This window comes from Lynx rufus, unplaced genomic scaffold (genome assembly GCF_022079265.1).
Source record: "Lynx rufus isolate CCGP_SWC_20201006 ecotype Redwood Valley unplaced genomic scaffold, mLynRuf1.p SCAF_1, whole genome shotgun sequence".
Classification (NCBI taxonomy): Eukaryota; Metazoa; Chordata; class Mammalia; order Carnivora; family Felidae; genus Lynx; species Lynx rufus.
The window spans coordinates 97,905,353-97,931,030 of NW_025814823.1; the positions used below are offsets into that span (position 1 = coordinate 97,905,353).

A 25,678-nucleotide genomic window follows, 5' to 3' on the forward strand; every position below is an offset into this window, starting at 1 on the left:
GTATTAATTAATCTACAGACTTTATTATTTCACCAGTCGTCCCACTAACGTTTTCTATAGCAAAAGAGTAACAATAGAAAGAATAATAACAACAATAATAGAAATGAAGAAAGAAAAAGAAAGAGCTGTCCAGGGTCCAATTGGGATCAGATACTACATTTCATTATTAGGTCTCTTGAGTCTGTTAATCTGGATGAGTTCCTCAGTCTGTTCTTGTTTTTTGTGACCTTGACATATTTGAAGAATAGAGCCCAGATATTCTGTAGAATGTTCCTCAGCTTATGTTTATTTGGTGTTTCCCATGATTATTAGTTTGAGTTTGAGTTTTTGGCAGGAACAGCACAAAAGTATTGTGTCCTTCATGGTGTGATTTAAAACAAATCTTTATTAAAAAAAAATTTTTTTTTTACATTTATTAATTTTTGAGAGACAGAGAGCACAAGTGGGGGAGGGGCACAGAGAAAAGGAGACACAGAATCCGAAGCAGGCTCCAGGCTCTCAGCTGTCAACACAGAGCACGACGTGGGGCTCCAACTCACAAACCGTGAGATCATGACCTGAGCCTCAGTTGGATGCTTAACTGACTGAGCCACCCAGGCGCCCCCCAAAAATCTTTATTTTTAACTTAAGTTTTCATTTTGTTGTTGTTACTATTTTTTTTTTAATAGAGATGCTTCATCGATGTGCTTTTTTAATCATCCATTAATAAATAGTTTCTAAGCACTTTCTATTTGAGGAAGTATAGGGGATACAGACAAGACATTCTTGTTCCAGCGGAGCATTTATAATCTTCAGGGAAGGAGGCATCAATATAAACAGCCGCCTTCTCCTTTGTGATTTGTAAGGTACATATATCCCAAGACCTTTAGAGATCCCCAGTTTTCCAAATGGCATGGTCTCTCACCCCCATTAAATGTTGTAAAGTACAACTGAAATTTTCATAGACTCTTTCGGAGCCTTAATGATCATATAAATACAGAGCTGAAGTCATGCACAAAGCTTTTAAAATAGCTGCTACCAGTAAAAGAAAATACGTATAGTATGTTTCTTCATTTCAGTAAGAATAACCGTGACCTTACCGGTGGGTGAATGTAAACTCAAGGTAATGGTGGTGGATGATGAGTCTCCTGAACGAGCCATATTGTAGACCATGACCTGAGCCACCTTGGAATTGGACATGCCAATCCTTTCCCCTCACTCCCTGTATTCTTGCTAAGAACGTTCCCTTTCTCTGAGCCCTCTTCTCTTTCATCAGTCCTAGTTTCTAGCTTTCCACAGAAGAGAGTCATATTGCTTTCCAAGAGTCATGGCCGTGAAGCCGCACGTAGAACCAGGGGGAGTGAGAGGGCAGGCGGACAGATAAGAACCTTCGTTAGCTCAGAGCCTTCCTCCCTCACCTGAGCATTAAGATGTGTGCAGCCCACTAACGTTCCTGAGCAGGACTGGTGTGGGCTTTTAGACTCACTTGTGACGAATTAACATCATGAAGGTTGTTTGTTGAACGCCAGAGGTTTGCCTTTTAGAGTTTAGAGTCTTTCTCCCACCCTTTCCTTCCCCACCCTTCCTGACTCCCTCCCTTTTTCTCTCTTTCCGTTTAACTCTACAAGCAATACAGGAGAACACACATGTCATAGTTAAGTGCCAGTAAGAACAGAGCCTTTGCTCTTCACGCGTGATTTCTAGTACCTTGTGTTTGTCTGACACCTGTAGTAGCAACTCAGCAGTGGAGTGAGTGAACGAAGTGTACAAAGCAAAAACTTCCCCTTCTCCTTCCCCAAGGTGACTTTTCATTGAGTTCTTGTTTTACCTTAGTTGGCCAACTTCTGTACTCTGAAGAGTTGGAGTGATATCATTTTCCCTCTGGAGCAAGTCTTGGACTGAGCAGGAGGTAGTTAAGCACTCTGGGTTTTCCTCATGCACGTGTAGCTTGGCCCTAAGCTGGGAGCTCTCTGCACACTCTTAGGGATGGTGATGCGATTGTAGCTCCTTTGCTGTAGCAAGAGAAAGCGCCTTCCAGAGACTGGCAATGGAGGAGGGGATGATGGCCTCAGTCACATGGGAGGCACTTAAAACTTCGTAAATTGTGGCTTTGGTATTCAACTCTATAAATGTTATAGAGAGCAATGAAGGTAATTTTTCATAGTTTTCCCAGTTACCCAGCCTTTTTCTGGGATACTTAAATACTTCTGTCAAAAACAGTTAAGGGAAAAGAAGTTAAATTGAAAAAAAAATTTTTTTAATGTTTATTTTTGAGAAAGAGAGAGAGCAGGGGAGGGGCAGAGAGAGAGGGAGACACAGAATCCGGAGCAGGCTCATCTCTGAGCTGTCAGCACAGAGTCCGATGCGGGGCTTGAACCCGCGAACTGTGAGATCATGACCTGAGCTGAAGTCGGCCGCTTAACCGACTGAGCCAGCCAGGTGCCCTGGAAAAGAAGTTAAATTTTAATGTTTATTTGCAACAATTAGGGCAAGAAATATTTTGTAAATAAATACTAAGTACACACAACAAATTAGAACATTTTTACGCATCTGTTTTGACTATCTTGCTATGACAGAACCTTTGATGAATATAGGTATTTAAAAGGTGACTAGATTGTGTATTTCCTTCCTCCAACCCAACTAACATTCACCTGTTTAAAATTTTTTTTAAATGTTTATTTATTTTTGAGAAAGAGAGAGAGAGAATGAGCAGGGGAGGGGCAGAGACAACAGGAGCCACAGAATCCAAAGCAGGCTCCAGGCTCTGAGCTGTCAGCACAGCCGATGCGGGGCTTGAACCCACAAACCGCAAGATTATGACCTGAGGCAAAGTCAGATGCTTAACCAACTGAGACACCCAGGTGTATCCAGCATGCACTTGTTTTAAAATTCGGCTTTCTTCCTTTGTTGACTATAGAGTTTGTATTTGAACCTAAAGGCCTTAACCATATAACCACCAACAATTTAGCTTCCTTATATCTTACTCTACATTAATTCACATTTAAAATGTCTCTGTTGTATATACTTCTTTAGTGAAGTGAAACTATTATTGATTTTTACTCTTGTGAAGAACTTCTTTATAAAAAAGATATCTTGAAAAATAAAGGATTTTCTAATTTTTCTAAATGACAGAGAACGTGTAATGTAGAAAGCACCACACTATCTTGGAAACTATAAATATGTTTGCATTTTGTTTGCTTTATTTTACTCTCCTGTTGTGAAGAAAAAAAAAAAATAACACATGTTGCTCTCTTCCTATCTTTGACAGCTATTGACCTAAAAAATGGTTCTGGAAAAGTCTATCAAGGCCCTGCAGTAGGCTCTGCGGATACGACCTTCACACTTTCAGACGAAGATTTCATGGAGGTAGTCCTGGGCAAGCTTGACCCTCAGAAGGTAATGTTCTTAACAAGTCCATTCATCATCATTGCTTCCTATTTGACAATTGCAGTTTTCAGCTGACTCCCAAATGCTGATTTATAAGACAGGTTCCTTACAACTTTGAAGAAGGCACAGTTGATATCAATATCTGGGTTGACAGATCATATATATTTTTAAAGGAGTTCCAAATAACACCTTTTAAAACTGAATTTGGGGGTGACGTTCTTCTTCAGCATAGACTAGAACAATATAAAACCCACATCTAGACCTTTAAATATATTCTGTCATTAATTCAGAGGTGAAAAACCATGCATTACTAGATACTTTATGAAATTAGAAATTCATTCCTGATGTAGAAGATTAATAAGTTGTCTTAATCATCATTGAAAACTGGAAATAGAAGGATAGAATGTAACAGCTGGTGTCTTACTTAATAAGATGAAACATTTAGAGGCCTTTCCCTGGAAAATAATGCTTATGACAAGGCTGCCCTCTCAGATCACTGTTAGTTAATATTGTTCTGAGACTTTTGGCCAAACCACAGACGCAAAATTAAAGAAACTGATGTAACAATTAGAATGGAGGAGAAAAACTTGTTACTTTCAAACCATGATCATGTAGCTAGAAATCCCAAGAGAATCAACTACTATTTATTAGAATGAAGGGCTTCAAGCAAGCAGTTGGATATTCAATTATTATTAAAAAATAGCTTTCACACAGCAGTGAACCCAAGTAGAAGATGTCACTGAAAATAAAAGTTGTTTATAATCACAACACAAACTGTAAAATGCCAGTGACTTGCCGAACAAGGAAAGCCTATGTGAGAACAGTTGTGCAAGTTTACAAGGAGCAGAGCAATTTGGATACCTGAGAAAGTGCACTTTTCCTGGGTAGAAAGACTAATTTAAAAAGAACTGTACAGTAATTAGTGTAGTGTTAAAAATATGATCTTTGACATGAGATAGGTCTGAGTTTGAATCCACGCTGTCACTTACTCTCTAAATTCTAGTGTTCTCAACAGTAAAGTTAATACAATAATTGTGATAATCCCAAACAATAGTCATAACTAAACCTGATAACGTATACGAAGAGCTCAGTCTGGTGCTTCGCACCAGCTGACCGCAGTTGGTTCCTTCCCAGAAATTTACTTAGCACTTAACTCTGATTCGGGCGTTAGGTATGGCTCAACATGACAGTGCCCCCTACCGTTTGAGCTTAGTTCTGGAGTGGAAGGGAAAAAAAATCTAATTTCAGGTATTGAGAAAAATAAGGCACAGTAATGGGTCAGAGCACTGGTTGGCAAACTTTGTCGGTAAAGGGTCACCTAGTGAACATTCTAGGCTTTGTGGGCCCGATGGTTTCTGCTGCATCCCCTCACTTCTGCCCCTGTAGAGTCAGAGTAGCCACAGAAAATATGGAAGTAAATGAATGGGGCTGTGTTCCAACTGTAAAACTGTATTTCCAGAAACTGGCCTCAGAGTTTGGCCTGCAGGCTGTAGTTTGCTGGCCCCTGGATTAGATGGTGATAGGCTAGGGGAACTGTTTGAGATGGGGTTGTCCAAAAAGGCCTGACAGAGCACTGGCCAAAGTGAGTGCTCATGCATGAACCATGAGGCCAAGGACACGAAATGTTGATGCAGGAGTAGCCGGACTTTACTGAAGCACTTTAACTGTGAGGAGACAGGTGAAGAGCACTGGGAGGGGAGGAGTGGGAGAGTGGGGAAGGGCTGGTTTGCACAGGACCTTCGCAGTCTTGGCAAGGAGTCTAGATCTCGTGTGTGATAGGAAGCCATTGTGGCATGAGTTTGAAAGGTCATTCTGGCCGCTGAGTGGAAAATTGACTCCAGGGCAGAGAGTGGGTCGTTAGGAGTTCTTTTTTAGACGTGTTACATTTGAGGTGCCCTCATATAAAGATTTAATGTAGGATCAGGGAAACATTTTTGTAATTGCCAGGAATACGAGACCCTTGGGGGTGAATGGATCATTTAGTGGATGGCACTGGGCAGTGGCATAGGAAATGGTAGTGCTTTCATCACTCCATGTACCTAAGTCACCACCAGACGGAATGGGATTAAATGTAAAAAATAAAAGCAGAAGCAAAAACTTAACAGAAATCTAGCTACTTATTGTTCTTAATGATAATCCTTTGAGAAATTCTAATTAATATCGGAGTTTTTCTGAAGCCATTTGGCTTTGTTACCTTCTCCCCAACCTCAGTGCTAAGGTCATTAGTCTTCAGTCATCAGAGACCGCATCTCCTCGTATATACAGTCTTTCTCTCTCTGCCACCGACTCTTGTTGACCTTGGTAGCTTCCCTCATGATTCATAAAAATGGCTTCTCCAACAAGTGACCCTTTGTTCATTCATCTCTCTTCTGATTTATCTTTTACTGCATTCCAAGTCTGCTTTAGCCCTTCTTAGCATTCAACTGAGTTAACCACCAACTTCTTGAAATGATGTCATCCCTTGGCTTTCTTGACACCATATTCTTCTGTTTTGCTTTCTGTACCTTTGGCTTTTCCTAATCTCCTCTACTGTCTTCTTCTTCCACCCCACCCATTAAATTTGGTGCTTCTCAGGGCTCATTTCAGGGCTCTTCTCTAAGTAACGTCTTTCCCCAAATGCGTTCCTCCATCCTATGGTATTTAAAGCCTTGGATGTGCTGAAAACTCACAGATCTAAATGTCCGACTTGTCTTCTCTGAGTTCCACAGTGTTGTCGGTATCTCTCCACCTGACCCTCTGATGGGAGGTCTTACTGGCATCTCTCACTGACGTCGTTTAAGATAGAACTCATGAGTTCATTTTCTCCCCCAGTCTTTTCTGTCTCCGTAAATGGCACTACCATCTATCTATACAAGTTAATATGCTTGGTAATGTAAGGATTGTCTTGGCTTCCTTCTATACCTCTGTATTCTGTTTGTCCTTAATCCTGCCTGATCTTTCTCCATAATATATCTTAACATTCATCCTCCACCTTCCCCGCTAGAGATACCACCACGATCCAAGCCTCCAGCATCTCCGCTGGCTTACTCCTATGGCTTCTTGGCTGGTCTTACTACTTCCAAACTTGCCTCTCCACCAGTCTGTTCTCCACACAGGGTCCAGGGGAACCGTTTAAAAATGTAAATTAGATTATTGGTCGCCCTACCTGAAAACCTCCCTAAGATTTCCGTTTGCACTTGGATGACATCCAGACTACCAATCTCCCGTGTCCTGCGTGGCGATTTTCTTGCTCGTCTTTTCTCGCTTCAGCCCACACCGTTTGTCTCCCCACTTAGAATGCTGACTCATTCACATTGTTCATTCTCTCCATTTCTTCCCATCACCTTTTACTGCTTTGGTGTCTGTGCCGTTGCCTTTTCTGGAGCTTGTCCCCTGAGCTTTTGGCAGAGCTGGCTTCAGTTCATCCAGAGTAGTTCCTTTCTGTTAGGAAGGATGTGAGATAGCATCCTGCTCTCTCCTTCCTAGTGTTTATAACAGGTTTTAATTACTTGCTTACATTTTATTTTTTGACTCCCCTACCATAATGTTAGCTCCATGGGAACAGAGGAAGATAACCTATTTCCTGCCTAGATTATCACCTAGCATACTGTGGGCCCTCACTGATACTTGAGCAGATGAAAGCAAGGATAAAAATCAGGAACAGGAGCTCACCAATAGCAGTTGAGGCCATGGGGAAACTGAAAACGCCAGCTTGTCGGACTCCTTGAGGTGGTCCCATAAACCTGGGGGAAATAACACAGACAACGACGATACACGGTAGAGTGGTGTCAGTAACCTCTGCAACGCTCTGGAAAACACCACATAGAAAAAAGTTAGCAAAAGTTATCCAGTAATCAATAAATAGAAATGACTTAGGTACATAAGAACTATTAATTTTTCCCAGTAGCCACAAAATGCAAATTAGCGGATGTCATTTTGCCTCAAATTTTCAAAGGTTAAAATGAACAGTATTGTTACAGTTGGGATAAGAGAACTCACAGGTAGCTGGAGCGAGTATAAACTGGGTACAGTCTTTCTGGAAAGCACTGTGGGAGGGCTTCAGACTTTGTTCCTTCGTGGCAACCTGCGGTCTCAGTACTTTTTGCCTCGCACTCCTAGGCTCAGAGAAATACCTAACAGCCCTTTATTAAGTGATTAGGTCCAAGCAAGAGTTGTGTTTCACTGATGTCCCTGTATTTCCCTCGAAAATGTTAAATGTTCCATATTGTTCCATACTGTGCCACACAGTTTGCACGCTGGTGATGGGCAAGCGTGGTTGTGTCATGATTCAGTATTTCTTCTTCTAGGAATCTATCCTAAGGAAATAGATAGGGACAGAGATCTCTGTACAGAATTCTTCTACTCTAAGACACCCGTCCTCGTTGCCTTTGGTGTATCTACTTCAAGGAATTAGGTGTTCTGATCCTCGGTGGCAGGTCCGTCTCAGAGCTGGACCCCAGCAGGCAGGTCTCGGTACTGACGCCTCTGCCAGGCTCATGGAGCGTAGCTCCTGTCACTGCCCCGCGAAAGCAGTCTTAGCTTTGAAATCCCAGGCTCCTCTTTGGACCCCTCGCAGTTGATCCTGATTGTGAATGAGTTCCCCGTTATTTTTTTCTGGGATAAGAAGTTGGTGTAGTTTTGGCTTTCCCTCCAGTTGATGAGGGTTTGCTTCTAAGATCAAGTTGCTGTATGTTGATAAGCCGGAGGCTGTGTTGAGGAAGAACCCGTGTGAGTTCAAGGCCTAGCCCCGCTTCTCGCTGGCGCTGTGGCCTTGAGCCGGTTATTACAGCTCTCAAGTTTTCTCAGCTGTCGACTGGCAGGAAACAGGCTCACTGCAAGCTGATGGCTTGGCTTCTCAGGTGAGACTGTATTCCTAGGCTGCTTTGTAATGGTAAGAATACATGGATATTACATTTTTTTCCATCTATCTAAAAACCTAGGGATTTCTTTTTCACTTCATAGTCTATATACTATTTCCCCATTAGCTGTATGAACTTTGACGTGTGTTTTCTTACCGCGAGGGAAGTTGACAGCGAGGGTGAACTTAAGGAACGTAGACAAGTCTCTGTGTCAGGCCAGGCCCACAGGCGATTCGATTCTGTAGTGTTGGAACTCTCCAGCCTTCACTTGGTAATAATGACACGTTTGATAGGCCCTTACCGCACATCACACGCTAAGCTAAGCACTTGACACACTATTTCGTTCAGCTCAGCGACACAGCTGCGTTATTTAGGTACTGTTGTCATGCCCCCGTAGATGAGGAGGCTGGAGCTCAGAGAGTTTAAGTAATTTTCCCAAGCTCACCTTGCTTGGAAGTGGCAGAGCCTCGATTTTAACCCAGCCCTTCTGATGCTACAGCACAGGGCCGATTCGCTACTTAGTTACATGGTGTTGTTTTGTCATTACATGGCTTTCTCTTTCAAGGAGTAAGAAATACTTGTATTGTCAGGACTACAGCAAAGCCCTATATTCATAGGGTCTTAAATTCACATTTAAGAACATAGACCGACATCCAAGTGTGGGTTGAGACACAGAACTCCCAGATCTGTCAGTTCAGATAAATTATTCTGTGGTTTTCCAAAATACACAAGGAGTCTTTTTGTTTGTTTGTTTCCTTAGGTATCTAGGAATTTGGGTACTATCTATAATCATTAAAGTATTATTGCTAGGTAAAAGTTGCCTTTGTCGTCCAGAGGTATTATCTCAATTGTATTCAGTCTGAACAGTGATCTTTTCAAAAAAGAAATGAAATGCAACATGATAAAGTCTGGCGCTCTTTTGTCCCGCTTTCCTTTCCAGGCATTCTTTAGTGGCAGACTGAAGGCCACAGGGAACATCTTGCTAAGCCAGAAGCTTCAGATGATTCTTAAAGACTATGCCAAGCTGTGAAGGACACACCACCTTATTAATTAAGAATAGAGAAATTAAGTACTCTCCTCTCCCAGATATGCAAAAGTGATCACAGCCAAGATACAGAGGACTCTGCTTAACATTTTCAGACTTTAGATAACTTTTCAGATTTTAATTTTTTACTAACTTTTCACGTTATAATTATTTTTTACAATGAACTATAAGCTAGCATGTAATTATCTTTCTGTTCTTAGAGCTATATCTTCATAATAAAAAATTTTCTCCCAATTCTTTAGAACTGTGATAGCATTTATAAGTGGAAAGGAACATTAAATGAGGAAAGCCACTTTGATGTCTTTTGCACTTTGTTTTGCTGATTTCTGTTCTCTAATGTATTGATGCCCCAGTTTTAACATGAATTGTCACATGTATTCACTTATTTTTCCATACTTTGCTATGACAGTGTTCTGCTTTAAAGCAGGAAAAACGTCTTTATGTTCCCAAATAGTTTTCCTTCTTCTCGCCTCGGTTTTGTTGAAATTTTTTTATTTTCATAGAATGCCTGTAAATCTACCAAAAATAAGAATTTTCTTGTTTAATCAGTACTCTCAAATCAGAAATAGGTCACAGGCAAGTGCTGTCACACTGGTGTTTTCCCCACCATTTTAGCTCGGATGATGTGTGCCGAGGAGATGCCCTTTTGATGGGTCGGCAGCAGAGGCGACCAGCAAGTGGGATGCCAAGGTCGGAGATGGAGTGAATTCCAGTTGTGGAGTGCGGCCGAGAACATGTGTGCAGAGAGGGCTGTTATGGGCTGCGTTCCCTGGCCACTGGGCTTTGACGTGGAGATCTCCGGGCAGGAATGTATTTGGAGATGTGGGGATCAACGCCTGGGTGGAGAGTGGTAAGCAGAGGAGGCAGAGAGAGAACAGAGGAGGCTCTGGTGCCCGTCAGCATTGCCCTGCGCTAACCAGTCACCGATTACGGCCTGCCCTACGGACGGACTGTGACCTGGGGCCGACGAGTGTGCTCAGAGACCGCTGTTGACTTGCTCAGGAGCTGGGGGACCATCTTCAGTCCCAAATAGGGCTTCGGGGAGTGTGGCCTGGCACTTCGCTTCAGGAGGCTCAGGGATCAAGGGAAACGGTCTCAGAAACATGGAATTGGAACATTTAGCACAGTGGGGGAACACAAAGGCACGCCTCAGGATTGTTGGCTTAATGAGTGAGCAGGATGCGGAGAAGACCTAGAAGTTATGCCTCAGCCTCACGATCTCTGTATGGTATCCTAAAACTATAATTCAGAGTGATTTTTTGTTACACCAGTTGAATTTGTTTTTTAAAGGGGCAGCCTTTTAACATTGGTCTTTTGTCATAGCCGTTGTTGCTCTTGAGCTTGGAAGAGCTTAGTGTCCTTCCAAATAGAAACAGTATGTTAAAATGAATCAAATGCCACACACTGATGAGAGTGTTGAATGTAGACCCTACATCTTTAAAGCATGTTAAGAAAGAGATGTTTGTTTTTTTTTTTTAATTTTTTTTTTTTTCAACGTTTATTTATTTTTGCGACAGAGAGAGACAGAGCATGAACGGGGGAGGGGCAGAGAGAGAGGGAGACACAGAATCGGAAACAGGCTCCAGGCTCTGAGCCATCAGCCCAGAGCCCGACGCGGGGCTCGAACTCCCGGACCGCGAGATCGTGACCTGGCTGAAGTCGGACGCTTAACCGACTGCGCCACCCAGGCGCCCCAAGAAAGAGATGTTTTAATTATCTTCCTAACCTTTCTCTGTCAGTCTCAAAGGTCAGAGAGAGGCTGTTATCCAGATTGAGCGGCTTCTTCTTTGTCTTTGTGCTCCTTAACTTTTTCTGTAATCTTCATACTGTTTGAATACACGGTCCTCCTTAATTCATCATTTCCCTTTTATCCTTCATTAAGAAATATATTAACTTATTAATGAACCCATGGGTTAGTCTCCCTGTTTTCTCTTTGTCTCTTCTATAATTTCTCCTATCTACCCATCTCTGTAGGATCAGGATTGAGGTTTCAGGCCTGACCACCCTTTGGAAGACATTTTCTTCCTGGATGGTTTCATCTCCTCTCATATCTTCACCAATTGCCTGAGTGCTGGTGCCCCTGGACCTGTATTTTAGTTATGCTCCTTCCATAATCCCACAGTCCCACCCACAGTTACAAGTCATTACGAGGCTGTTGTCCTCTGGTTACTGTGCAGGTCAACACGTCGTCTTCCCCTCCACCCCTAAATGCGCATGTATTCTTGTTGCCTTAGTTAAGAACATCACCTCTTAGGGACACCTAGGTGGCCCAGTCGGGTAAGTGTCAGACTCTTGATCTCGGCTCAGGTCGGGATTTTGTGGTTCATGAGTTTGAGCCCCGCATGGGGCTCTGCACTGAGTGGGGATCCTGCTTGGGATTCTCTCCCTCTCCCCCTCTCTCTCTCAAATAAACAAAAGAACACCACCTTTTGCTGAGGCAAACTAAGAAACCAGTCATCTTCGACTTTTCTAGTGCTCACCCCCCACATCCAATCCTTCACTTCCATTTACTGAATCTTCCAGGGTTTTCCAGTTGCTGCTACCATGTATACCCTCTTAGTGGATAGCTCATTTAGTGGTGTTCCCACTGGTCTCCAGTTTTTCACCACGCACCTCCTGCCCACCAGAGGGGCCTTACTAGGACACACACCTGAATAAATATGTGACTTCCCAACTCAGAAACCTGACAGGGTTCTCACTTAGTCTTCTCTCCGTCAGACTCTGGCATGGTTCAGTGTCGCATCAGTCGGGATCCTTGCGGTGGCCAATAATAAAACTAGTTCGCACTGGTAACACAACTTGCCTGCGTAACAGAGGAAACATCTAGAAGGGTAGGACTGTCTTTGAAGGGGCTTGATCAAGCAATTGATTGTGATCCTGGCCCAATTCCTTGCCTTCTGTGCCTGCCTTATCCGCAGGCTCCATGTGGTAGCCTCCCTGGTAACTCCAGGTTGTTCTTGTTTGGTCATAAGAAGGCAACCACCAGGTGCAGCCTCACAGTCCCATCCCACATCAACCAGCAGAATAAAGAACGCCGGGTTCTCTCAGAAGCCCAGGGAAGGCCTCATCTGGTCTCACTAGCCATGCTGGAGTCAGAAGCCAATCCTCGGATCACCTCTATAGAGATGTTGGCTATGCATGCATCTATCAGGACCCAAACTTATGGCTGAGGGTAGTGTGTTGGCAGGTCCCCAAGACTCCCCTGGTTTTGATGATTTGCTGGGAGGACTCGTGGGACTCAGCATACAGCCACACTCAAGACTACAATTTATTATATCAAAAAGATACAAAACAAAAGCAGAAAAAGGAAGAGGCTGCATCGAGTGAAGTCCAGAGGAAATCAGGTACAAGCTTTCAAGACTTTTTTTTTCCCATGGAGTCACACAAGACACGCTTAATCCCCCCAGCATCAAATCGTGACAACACGTGTAAAATGTCTATCAAGACTCAGTGTCCAGGGTTTTCACTGGGAGGCTTGTCACACAGGCTCGTCTTGCCAGACCCCATAGCAAAATTCCAGATTCATAGCAGGAAAGCAGGTATATTTAGCATAAACCCCCTGGTACAGTTTGGGAACAGGGAGCCGCTTTCTCAGGGAATGGGGGAGCCCTCCTGAAATCTAAGTTCCCACATGCCAGCCGAGGGCCAACCTTGCAGGCAAACCTTTCTAAGGATAGCTGTCTCAGAGCTGCCCTGTTAACTCTTCTGCATCCATGGGATCATTCTCCCGAACCTCATGGCCCAAGAGCTCATCAGGTGTGATGTCTGAGGAAATCGAGAATACTGGGAAACCAAATCACAGTGGTGCCTCTGCAAAGACTCCTTAGCTCTTTTTTTTTTTTTAACTTCATCACCTGGTAAACTCCTCTATATCCTTAAACTTCAAGTGTGCACCTGTGTGAAACTGTTCTTAGTAATACTGTTGACTTCTCACAGAAGTCGGTGTATCTTTTTTTTAAATTTTTTAAAATGTTTATTTTTGTGAGAGAGAGAGAGCACAAGCAGGGGAGGAGCAGAGAGAGAGGGAGACACAGAACCTGAAGCAGGCTCCAGGCTGCTGTCAGCCTGATTCGGGGTTCAAACCCACAAACCACGAGATCATGAAGCTGAAGTCAGACCCTCAACCAACTGAGCCACTCAGGTGCCACGGATATATCTGTTTTAAATGAAACAATCTAAGCAAGTGGATTTTTATAGTGAAGGGAAATAGATTTGAATAATAATCTATTTAATGATAGTGCTCTAACACAAACTTTACCCTTTATTAAGTCAACAAATAGAGCAGCCAAATTAAATGATAACCTAATTCCACTGAGAAATCCTGAAAGTGAGAAACCTTAAAACTTGAAAGTTACAGAGAGTGATTTTCTGAAGAGCAGAGCATTTTAAGTCAGTGTGGACTAAGGTATTTAAGAGAGGAGAGGAAAGAAAAAAAAAAACACATAACTGTTTAAAAACCCATAAATAGGCAAAAAAAAAACAAAACCCTGCAAGCCTTGGTAAAAATGAATGTAGATATATTTTACATGAATATGCAGTATATTGGCTCAAAGTGACCTCTAGACATCAGGGTTAGCGTTGCTCAAAAAATGGAAAAAGATACCTGAAGGGATAAAATGTTGAAGCACTAAAGTTCCAAATGTACCCATGTAAGTGTGAGTTATTTGTAGCCTTGTCCTGAACCCAACTTTTTAAAATTTTTTAAATGTTTATTTTTGAGAGAGAGCACAAGTGGGGGAGGGGCAGAGAGGGAGAGAAACACAGAATCCGAATCAGGCTCCAGGCTCTGAGCTGTCAGCACAGAGCGTGACACGGGGCTCAAACCCACCAACCAAGAGATCATGCCCTGAGCCAAAGTCAGACACTCAACCAACTGAGCTACCGAAGCACCCCCTGAACCTCTGTTTTAAGAAGCCTGGCTACGTAAATTGTCCACAGCTGACGAGAATAACAAAATACACAAGCAGAAAGAGCTGTGTGTTGCTTGGGGCAGCATTGACTGGGGGAAGTTTCTGGAGGTATAATGGAAGAAGATGTAAAATTGAACCAGAAAAACAGACTAAAAAGTATCACATCGAGGGAGAGTCCTTTGAAGGGATATTGAACAGCTCAGCTTTGTATTCCATAATGTCTTTTGATGTTACAACTTTTTTTTTTTTTTTAAACACCTTTGTTAAAAAAGGTACAAACTTGGGGCGCCTGGGTGGCGCAGTCGGTTAAGCGTCCGACTTCAGCCAGGTCACGATCTCGCGGTCCAGGAGTTCGAGCCCCGCGTCGGGCTCTGGGCTGATGGCTCAGAGCCTGGAGCCTGTTTCCGATTCTGTGTCTCCCTCTCTCTCTGCCCCTCCCCCGTTCATGCTCTGTCTCTCTCTGTCCCCCAAAAAATAAATAAATAAACGTTGAAAAAAAAATTAAAAAAAAAAAAGGTACAAACTTGTACAAAAACAGGTCAGGGGTTGGATTTGGCCTATAGGATGGGGCCTGGGGTAGATATTGAGTGCCAGTTAAGAAAACAGTACTTAAGGGGCGCCTGGGTGGCTCAGTCGGTTAAGCCTCCGACTCTTGGTTTCCGCTCAGGTCACGATCTCGTGGTTTATGGGTTTGAGCCCCTCATGGGGCTCCTCGCTGGGATTCTCCCTCTCCTCTCTCTCAAAATAAATGAATAATAACAAAAAAGAAAACAGTATTTAAGACTGTCATTCTTTCTTGCTGTAAACAATGATGGAAGTACGCAAGACCCTCTCCCACTCACACACCGGGCAGTTAAAACTGCCGGGCACACACAGTTACCAGCTCGTACCAGCCTGAGCTGCGCATTCCCTGTATCAGTGAGAGGCACCGGCACCTACTCAAGTTTTCCAAACCAGCAACTCAGGTATCACCTCTATCTTCGCTTTTCATCCCCGTCAACATTCATGAGCTTCCGCCCTGTTTACACAGTGCTGTTGTAAACATTGCCCTTCCTCGGAGTTGTTTTCTTAGACTAAAACTTTCAGGAGTGGAATTACTTACTGGGTCAGATGGTAAGAGCGGCTTTACAGCTGGCAGGTTCCCTGTAGGCTTGTCTCACTTGGGGAGGTGAGGCGAGGAAGGCAGGTGTCAGCGTGTCCATAACGGTGAGTTTTGTCATAAAAAAAAAACAAAAGCGATGGCCTTAAGCAAAGTCATTCCCTGCTGACAGCAGCAAGGCTTTCATTGCTTAGCGTTACTACGTTTTGTATCACCGAACAAGAAAAAGCAATTGAAGCAATTAAGACTCAGATGTCTGATTCAAATGAGGTGGCTGTGGCAGTAAATTGGACAAGAGGTATGTGCCCTGTGTCTGGGGGCTGGCCCCTGTTTTTGATTGGAAGTGGGTTCGTGATCAGAACATAACAGTCCTGTTCACCCAGTGTATTGTAAGAAAATCCGTAGTGTTGTGTGTTTAAGTGAGTTGAATCTTTGACTTAAAAAAATATTTTTAAGTTTATTTATTTATTTTAAGAGAGAGTGAGCAAGGATGAGCAGGGGAGGGGCAGAGAGAGTCAGAATCCCAAGCAGGCTCTACTCTGTCAGTGCAGAGTCCGATGTGGGGCTCAGTCTCATGAATCGTGTGATCATGACCTGAGCCAAAATCAAAAGTTGGAGGCTTAACCGACTGAGTCACCCAGTTGTCCTGACCTTTGTGAATAATCACCTGAAGCTGGGTCCGATGACAGCCAAGCCTCAACCCAAAGTGAGCCTTCACGTTTGCCCGTGCCCCAACGGAGGACACATGGACAGTGAAAGTGTGTTTTACCTTTGAGTTCTGATTGGGAGATTAGAGATTGGGGTGTTGGTACCACGACTTTCTTGCCCACTGTCCCCAATGAAAATAGACCTCCCTTCTTTTTCTTCTGCCTAATTCAGAGTACTCAGTTTTATTGGCCTGTGGAGGTAAGGACACACTGGATGGAACAAATTATTTCCCCTCACTCTTCACCCTTCAGCTTAATATGGAAGCAGTAGCAGAAATTGTTTCCCAGAGAACAATTTTCAAGACCATTAATGGATCCTCAGTCAGGGAGTATTCATTGGACTCCTAATGTGTACTGGGCATTGGAGATCCAGATGTGAACAAGGAAGACAGAATATCTGACGTTATGGAGCTAGTTCCATTGAAGAGTGAATGCAATTTTATCGTTATGTCTTAAGATACTATCATTTAAAGAAATTACTATTCTTTAGCACATGTTCCATGATGTCTCAGGTTTGAATTCAATTGCATTAAAATTTTTTTTAATGTTTATTTATTTTTGAGAGAGAGAGAGACAGAGCACAAGCGGGGGAGAGGCAAAGAGAGAGGGAGACACAGAATCTAAAGCAGGCTCCAGGCTCTGAGCTGTCAGCACAGAGCCTGACGTGGGACTTGAACCTACAAACTGTGAGATCATGACCTGAGCTGAAATCAGATGCTTAACCGACTGAGCCACCCAGGTGCCCCCAGTTGCATTTTTAAAATTAATTAGAGAATATATATTTGCCTAGGAGTTGTTCAAGAAATATGTATTTTGGGATACCTCTCTGACTCAGTTGGTGGAACATGTGACTCTTGATCTCGGGGTTGTAAGTTTGAGTCCTACATTGGGTGTAGAGATTATTTAAAAAATAATAATATAATCTTAAAAAAAGAAATATGAGGGCACCTGGGTGCCTCAGTCGGTCAAGTGTCTGACTCTTGATTTCAGCTCAGGTCACTAACTCACTTTTTGCGAGTTCGAGCTTACAGCGTAGAACCTGCTTGGGATTTTCTCTGCCCCTTTCTTTTTCTCTCAAAAATAAATAAAGAAACTTAAAAAAGGAGAAATATGTATTTTTCCTACATGTGAATTGTTAGCTTCTAACTCCTTAGAGTTGACAATTAAAAAAACCTGATTTGGCAGACGGCCATGTAACTCAGAAGATAATGAATTGCGCCAGATCATCCTGGGAGACTCATGAATGTCACACCAAGAAACAAGGTCGCCCACTCCTACTTCGTGTTTATTCTACTATGCATTCGAAGCGATATCTCTAAACCTCCATCCCTATCTTTGGTACATCATCTGATTTGACTTAGACCCCTTAATTAAGCTGAATGTGGGGCGCCTGGACGGCTCAGTCAGTTAAGTGTCTGACTCCAGCTCAGGTCCTGATCTCGCGGTTTGTGGGTTCGAGCCCCACGTCAGGCTCTGTGCTGACAGCTCAGAGCCTGGAGCCTGTTTCGGATTCTGTGTCTCCCTGTCTCTCTGCCCCTCCCCCCACTCACACTCTGTCTCTCTCAAAAATAAAAATAAATATTAAAAATAATTTTAAAAAAATTAAACTGAATGGAGCTCAGAGGAGTGCTGATCTATAATGCCAGCAGGACTTTTACTCTTTAACTTTGGAATTATAGAAAATTCTCTAAAGATGAAATAGGAGAACGCTGGGTATTGTAGAATTACTTGGACCAGAGAAGCCCCTTTATGTTGGACATGTTTTATTTCTGATTTTCCTTGCAGGGTTGAAAACATGCCCCTGGCTTATTCCCCTCTAGCTCCTCAATGTTTTAAAGTTATTTCCCCTAACTTCCTTTTTACAATACCTTGGGGAGTCCTCTCTCCTGGACCATCACACCTCCTCTAATACCCAAGCAAATATCTTTTGTCTTTTTCTGACAAAATCTTATAGTTGACAGTCAAGTTTTCTCTTGAATTTAATTAGGTTTATAACTCTATTATCCAGGCAAATACTTAGAGGCGTGAGACATGGTCTGTTAATTTCAAGTTCTTTTTTATTTTTATATATTTTTAATGTTTATTTATTTTTGACACAGAGAGAGAGAGACCGAGCATGAGCAGGGGAGGGGCAGAGAGAGGGAGACACAGAATCTGAAGCAGGCTCCAGGCCCTGAACTGTCAGCACAGAGCCCGATGCTGGGCTGGAACTCACGGACTGTGAGATCATGACCTCAGCCGAAGTCAGATGCTCAACCGACTGAGCCACCCAGGTGCCCCAAATTTCAAGTTCTATAGAATAGCTCATCATTGACTTCTTTGTATACCTTGAAAGTGCAGTTATTACTATTATAAATGTAATAGGGAGTTATGCCTATATCATAACTGTGGGAGTTATGCCTTTATCATTCAGCCATTCTGTAAAAATCACAGGTTTAAAATCTCCAAATGAAGTTAATTAAAACGGTTAGTTCATTTTTATTTCATACATTCAGTGACATTTAATTTAAGCACATATTCGATAATTAGACTACAACCACAAAAATTGCTCAGTCTTGTATTCTTTGTAAAGGCATTCAATTTTCTAAACTTGTGTTCGTTTTGTTTCAACTCACCAGAAAATCAGTTCACGACACAGAGAAGCAAATGAAAACTTGAGAAGTTCTTTTTTTTTTTTTTAATATTTTTAAAAGTGTATTTATTTATTTTGAGAGAGAGCAACTACAAGCAGGGGAGAGGCAGAAAGAGGGAAGAGAGAGAATCAGAAGCAGTCTCAGCGCCCTGTCAGAATGGAGCCCAATGCAGGGCTTGATCTCACAAACCGTAAGATCGTGACCTGAGCTGAAATCAAGAATCCGCTGCTTAACCGACTGAGCCGCTCAGGTGCCCTAAAACTTTACAAGCTCTGATAGTCCAATGGGCCTGTTTTCATACTTCATCTCACTTTTCTATGTCAAAGAATGAGTCTTATCATGATATTTTATCCTCAAAAGAACATTCATTTGTCGTCAGAGTTACTGGATCTAATAACATATTGACATAGTTGATTGGTGTAGTTGAAACAGATTGTTGCTGAAATGGATTCACTAGTGTCTCTACTCTGGAACGCCTGCAGGGAACTACGAAGAGCTGCCTGGTTTTGTGAGCCACCTTACACACTCAGGCTCATTTTTATTCCCTTTCTGACGTGAAACAAACCAGCCCAGCGATAAGGAGGGGAATGGCTGCCCGTGGCCGTGAGCTCCAGTCCATTTACTGCTGGAATGAGCTGTGAGATCTGGGCATGCCACTCCCCAGGCTGGTTCCCTAGCTGTTACGAGCATGGACTAGGTCACTGCCAGAAGGTTGTCTTGCTTCAAGATTTCCAGAACCCTATGAGCATGCACTTTCCAACATTGCTTTGAAATCAAATATTTCACTTCATTGAGTAAGAATCATGCATATGTCCAGTTAAAAGCCAGTGATGAAAAGGGGAAAATGGCACAATTAAGCTGTTAGCAGTCTTGATAGGTGAAGGGGGTCAGGCCCAAGTTTTCCAGCACTCCATCACCCCTGATTAACAATTAAATCCAGAGTTTCATTCCTGCTTACAGTGAGAAATCCAGTGTCCCCACCAATGTGCCCAAGTATTCTTGGGGAGTTTTAATGGCTTTTCCAGTCACCTTTTCTTTTAAATTTTTTTTTTCAACGTTTATTTATTTTTGGGACAGAGAGAGACAGAGCATGAACGGGGGAGGGGCAGAGAGAGAGGGAGACACAGAATCGGAAACAGGCTCCAGGCTCTGAGCCATCAGCCCAGAGCCTGACTCGGGGCTCGAACTCACGGACCGCGAGATCGTGACCTGGCTGAAGTTGGACGCTTAACCAACTGCGCCACCCAGGCGCCCCTTCCAGTCACCTTTTGATATGATTTTCTGATTCCATTGGATCATAATCTCTCATTTAACCCGGCTCAGCCATTCCTTTCTACCCTGAAACTAAATTTGGAGCAGTATTCACTTTTGTTGACATTTTCTCCACACACACTCAAGGTAATTATGTGTACTGGGCAGATACCGAAACACTTGGATGAACACAGAGGGCTTACCTTACAGCTTAGCCCAACTGGCTACTCATGGCATATACTAGACCCTCTGGCTCTTAAAAGTGCCTTGGCCATTCCCACTGTCCAAGTGCCTTGGCCATTCCCCAATGGGATGGCTCCTCTCACATCTCTGCTCACCTCTCATGCCCCTGGAAGCTCCATGCTCTCCCCCTTTATCATATCCAGTGGTTTGACTCATTTCTCAACCAGGCCATTTGGGAGTTTCTCTTCACAGATAACAAGGATTCCATTGTACATACCTCAACAGATACATTTCTTTCCCTGAGAGGCTTCAGCGTCTAGCTTACATGTATTATCTCCTTCTGGGCCACGTAAGATGGCAAGATAGGGAGAGAGGTGCATAGGAAGACCTGAGGACCCTGGGGAAAAGGATGCTGTGAAAGGGAGCAGTCTGTGCCAAGAGTTTTACAAGCACCATCCCAGCCAGTCTTCACAACAAACCTGTGAGGTAGATGATTTGATGACCCCCATTACAAAGATGAGGAAATAGGTTTGGGGAGGTTAAATCACTTGCTCACCATCATATCACTGTCAAGTGGCAGATCTGGGATTTGGACACACATAGTTTTCATTTTTCATCATGGTAAAATGCTGCCTTATCCATTATGCTGGTGCCCCCCACCCCCGACATTATTGCATTTTATTCCTGTGATTTATGTGCAGTTTTTTTCATTTTTTTTTTCCCAAAGAGGAAACTTTGCCAAAGTCACAGACTTAGGATGCAGTGGTGCCGGGAGTCAAACTTAGATCACTCATCTCCTAATTCTACGTGTCACACTGCCTTGATGGGCTTTCCATTTAAAATATTCATGTATCGCAATAGCACTGCTAGGTATTTACCCAAGGGACACAGGAGTGTTGATGCATAGGGGCCCTTGTACCCCAATGTTTATAGCAGCACTTTCAACAACAGCCAAATTATGGAAAGAACCTAAATGTCCATCAACTGATGAATGGATAAAGAAGTTCTGGTTTATATATACAATGGAATACTACTTGGCAAAGAGAAAGAATGACATATGGCCTTTCGTAGCAACGTGGATGGAACTGGAGAGTGTTATGGTAAGTGAAATAAATCAGGCAGAGAAAGACAGATGCCATATGTTTTCACTCTTATGTGGATCCTGAGAAACTTAGCAGAAGACCATGGGGGAGGGGAAGGAAAAAAAAAGGTTAGAGAGGGAGAGAGTCAAAACATAAGAGACTCTTAAAAACTGAGAACAAACTGAGGGTAGATGGGGGTTGGGAGGGGAGGGTGGGTGATGGATATTGAGGAGGGCACCTGTTGGGATGAGCACTGGGTTTTGTATGGAAACCAATTTGACAATAAATTTCACATTAAAAAAATATTCATGTGTCCATACTCGTACTCGGGTTTAACAGGCAGAATTTTTTATAATGATTGTACTAAAAATTTGCAGACTTTATCATGAACATCACAGAGTTGATGCATATGGACATTTATTTGAAAACTTGACAGAACAATAGAAAAGGAGGAAGAATACATTAAAGAAGATTAAAGATAACACTTTCAAATAGCAAAGATACCATTGGAAAAGAAATACACACACTTGGGGTTGTGAGGTATTAGGCTTGTTCTAATTTTGGAATTCCAAACCCAAGGATTCCAGTAAGAAATATCTTACTGTGTTCTTCCACTTGACAAAAATAAACTAGCTGGCAAGTATGAAACAATACGTTGTCATTTATGTTCATTGTTGTGACAAAAATACCAGGCTTTCATGGTCCTTTGAAATTAGTGTGCCCACAGAAACATTTTGCACCTAAAAGTTACAGAGAGGGTGGGGCACCTGGGTGGCTCAATCGGTTAAGTATCTGACTCGGTTTCTTTCGTCTAGGTCATGATCTCATGGTTCCTGAGGTCGAGCCCTGCATTGGGCTTTGCTCTGACAGGACAGAGCCTGCTTGGGATTCTCTCTCTTTCTCTGTCTCTCTCTCTGTCTCTGTCTCTCTTTCTCTCTCAAAATAAATAAATAAAATTTTAAAAAAAGTGACAGAGAGGGTGATAGGGATATTGTGTTTTTTTAAATACTTTTTTTTTAAATTTTTAAAAAATGTTTATTCATTTTTGAGAGAGAGAGAGAGAGAGAGAGAGAGAGAGATCGAGAATGTGATCAGGTGAGGCACAGAGAGAGAGGGGGACAAGAGGATCTGAAGCAGGCTCTGTGCTGACAGCAGAGAGCCCAATGTGGGGCTCACACTCATGAACTGTGAGACCGTGACCTGAGCCAAAGTCAGACTGAGCCACCCAGGTGCCCCTTGAGTGTTTTTTAATGAATAGCCTAATGAAGAAATTAAGAGAATTTATAATCAATAGAATCAATAGCCATTATCTGTCAATATGCATCCCACTGAATACTTGATCCCCTTTTTAATGTACCTGGTAAGTAATTCTGCAACGTTCCTTTGCTTGGTTACCTCTAGGGATGGAGAATTCTGTTTTTCCTAAGGCAGGGGAGGGACTTCCCTTTCCATGGGGAAATGGACTAAGCTAAGTGTTATAAAGTTCAGTGCAGTGATGAAACATGCTTGTTGGATAATCTGTTGATTTGGGTGTTTGCTTAATGAAGCAGGAGAGATGAAGTTTCTTCTGTTCTGTAGAGTTGGTTCAGATCCTTTTAATGTTATTTATTTATTTATTTATTTATTTATTTATTTATTTATTTATTTTTACATAAGTGTTTTTTCCCCCCTAATGTTTATTTATTTTTGAGGGAGAGAGAGAGAGAAAGCAAACAGGGGAGGGGCAAAGAGAGAGGGGGACAGATGATCTGAAGCAGGTTCTGTGCTGACAGCAGAGAGCCCGATGCGGGACTTGAACTCATGAACTGTGAGATCATGAGCTGAGCCTAAGTCGGACGCTTTACTGACTGAACCATCCAGGTGCCCCTCAAATCCTTTTTAAATGGGAGGGAGTGTGTTCTAATGGGGGGGAAAATACTAGACTTGCAGTCAAAAGGCCAGGCTTGGAATCAGGAGGCTGGCCTCGACTTCACACAGTTGTGGGTCTGAGGGCCAGTCCTGTGATGCCTGAGAATCCTTTATCTTGCCTGTTCTCTTGGTACATCTCATGGGGTGGTTTGAAGAGTCACGTGACAGTGAACATGAAAGTGTTTTAGTAACTTTGCCTTATGGTTCTGTGCCTTATCATTCATTAAACTGCTGTACAGGGCTCTAATTGTAGGCAGATGAGTGTGGACTTTAGTGATTCGGGTATTTTGCTTAATTATACAGGAATTGTAAAGAGCTGGAGCATTTGTGGACATGGGTGGGGAGAGGGTAGGTTCTGATGCCAGGAGGGGAATGCATATTCCTGGAGGGTCAGGTTTTTTCATAGGTAGGAGATGCTCCCAGCTTCCTTGGCCTGAAGCAGTCTGTCCCAAATTCATTCCTCAGCCCATGGGGACCCTCCACAGCTTATTCTTGGTTCCCCTAAGGGCTGAGGTCGTAATCTGATTCCAGCAGCTAGATAGTGGCTGTAGGACCCCACCCATCTCTTTTCACCTTTCAAGGGGGAGGCTTTGTTGCTCACCTGATACTGATGGGTCTGCCAGATGGGGCAGATGTCTGGGACTCAGCCATTACCTGCCTACTTCCTGTCATTGGCGGCTTAGTTTTCTCAACACTGTGTTGTGCTTTTGGATTGGATTGACCCAATACCAAAACACTTCTTAAAAAATGCCCCTGTTTTCTAGACTTTGGAGACACTACATGTTATATCAGTGGGTCTCAAAATATGGTCTGGCGGACCACAGTATCAGTCAGCATCTGCGTATGTGTTCGAGAGGCAAGTTCTGGAGCCCAACTTCAAACCCCCTGAGTCAGAAACTCTGGGAGTAAGGTCCAGCAATCTATGTTTTAACAAGCTCCCCAGGGGATTGTGATGAGCACCCTGTCCCGGACTGTCTGGTTACCCTCTGTGCAGGCAGATAAGGTTACTTCACCTCCTCCTCTTCTGTCCTTCTTCTAGACAAAAGTTTTCTGCTGGGACACCTGGTGGCTCCGTTGGCTAAGCGTCCTTCTCTTGGTTTCAGCTCAGGTCGTGATCTTGTGGTTTCGTGGGGATCTGCGCTGGCAGTGTGGAGCCTGCTTGGGATTCTCTCTCTCCCTCGCTTTCTGCCCCTCCCCAACTCATGCCATCTCTGCCTCTCTCAAAAATAAGCAAATTAACTTAAAAAAAAGTTTCTGCCTGGTGTCACCTTTTACCGTCTACCAGCCTACTGCTAAACTCCACCCAAAGGGTCACCATGGCATCTACATAGAAGTAGTCTGGGTTAAATAAGATGACCACAAGAGCATAGCAAGCCACATGTTCCGGTGCTGTGATTTACAGGTATCCATTCTGATCTGCATTGCTCTGCAATGGCAAATAACATACAGTTTTCTCACAAACTAAAGAGATCCCACTTGGGTTTGGGGTGGAGAGGGTGGAGGGGCTTTAGGGATGGGAAGTCAGTTAGGATATTATCCTGTGTCATGCTCAGGATAGCTTTCCTTCTTTTCTCCTCCTCTTTTCCCTTCTAATTTTGTTTTACTTGCTTTCTACAGGAACGGAGGAGCAGTTTGACAGTGTTATTAGCTAACGAAAAGAAGACCGCATTACCTTATTTATGGACTTAGGGCGTTAATATCCAGAGGTTTAAATGGGAAAGGTGAGGTAGGTCTTCATGACTGCTACTTAATTTCTTCAGGAATACCTAAGTGGGAGCTACAATACATCTTTGTTTAGCGGCTTTGGTTTTCATTAAATTTAATTAACTCTCCCAGAAGCTTTAAATTTAGGGCAACTTCAAAACGCAGGTGGCTTCTGTTAGTATAATTATATTCTGTTTATAGTTGCCGTGGAATGGGGAAGCTGGGCTGTCAGACCCAAAGCCTTTAACAGGCTCTCTAGTGTTTCAGGTTCAGAGAGTCCCATTTCCAAGCCCAGCCTGCCTGCCTGTCTTCTCACCTTCCTCTCTTCCTCCCTCCCCTTGTGCAGAAGGCTTAGGCTAATGTAAACTTAACAAAACCCGCCCAGTTATACTTACAACCTTACTAAAAAGTCAAGGTCAACATTACAGGGATGGTTTTGTCAGAAGGGCTCTAAGCCCAGCTGTTGATCCCTGGGGCAGGTTGGGGTCCTTGAGTTCAGCAGATTCTGTGTCCAAAGAACCAAGTGGCCACCAGCACTGGAGAGGATGAGACAGAGATCTGGGCTGCCTTCATGGCAAACACCAACTGCTAGGGAATGGAGACTTAGGTGCACAGAGTGCCCTCACCTTCTGTTGGACCCTTTGCCTTTGAACTAAATGTATCCTTTTATATCTGGATTGATTCATTTATCATGTTTTTTAAATTTACTTTTGATAGACAGCGAGAGCAAGGGAGGGACAGAGAGAGAGAGAGAGAGAGAGGAGAGAGAGAGGAGAGAGAAGAGAGGAGAGAGGGGAGAGAGAGAGAGAGAGAGAGAGAGAGAGAGAGAGAGAGAGAATCCCAAGCAGGCTCTGTGATGTCAGCGCAGAGCCCGACACAGGGCTCAAACTCACGAACCCTGAGATCAGGACCTGAGCTGAAATCAAGAGTTGAACACTTAACTGACTGAGCC

At 43.2% G+C, this 25,678-nt stretch overlaps 1 protein-coding gene across 2 annotated transcripts in view; it reads left to right on the forward strand.

Moving 5' to 3' along the window:
• Window positions 1-9,481, forward strand: part of HSD17B4 (hydroxysteroid 17-beta dehydrogenase 4) — an 88,047-nt gene extending 78,566 nt beyond the window's left edge. For both annotated transcript variants that reach the window (XM_047083778.1, XM_047083786.1), the window contains exons 23-24: window positions 3,248-3,375; window positions 9,145-9,481. In XM_047083778.1, coding sequence (XP_046939734.1) covers window positions 3,248-3,375; window positions 9,145-9,234 — 218 coding nt within the window. In that variant the 3' untranslated portion in view covers window positions 9,235-9,481. The remainder of the gene's footprint in view (window positions 1-3,247; window positions 3,376-9,144) is intronic.
• The last annotated feature ends 16,197 nt before the right edge of the window (window positions 9,482-25,678 follow it).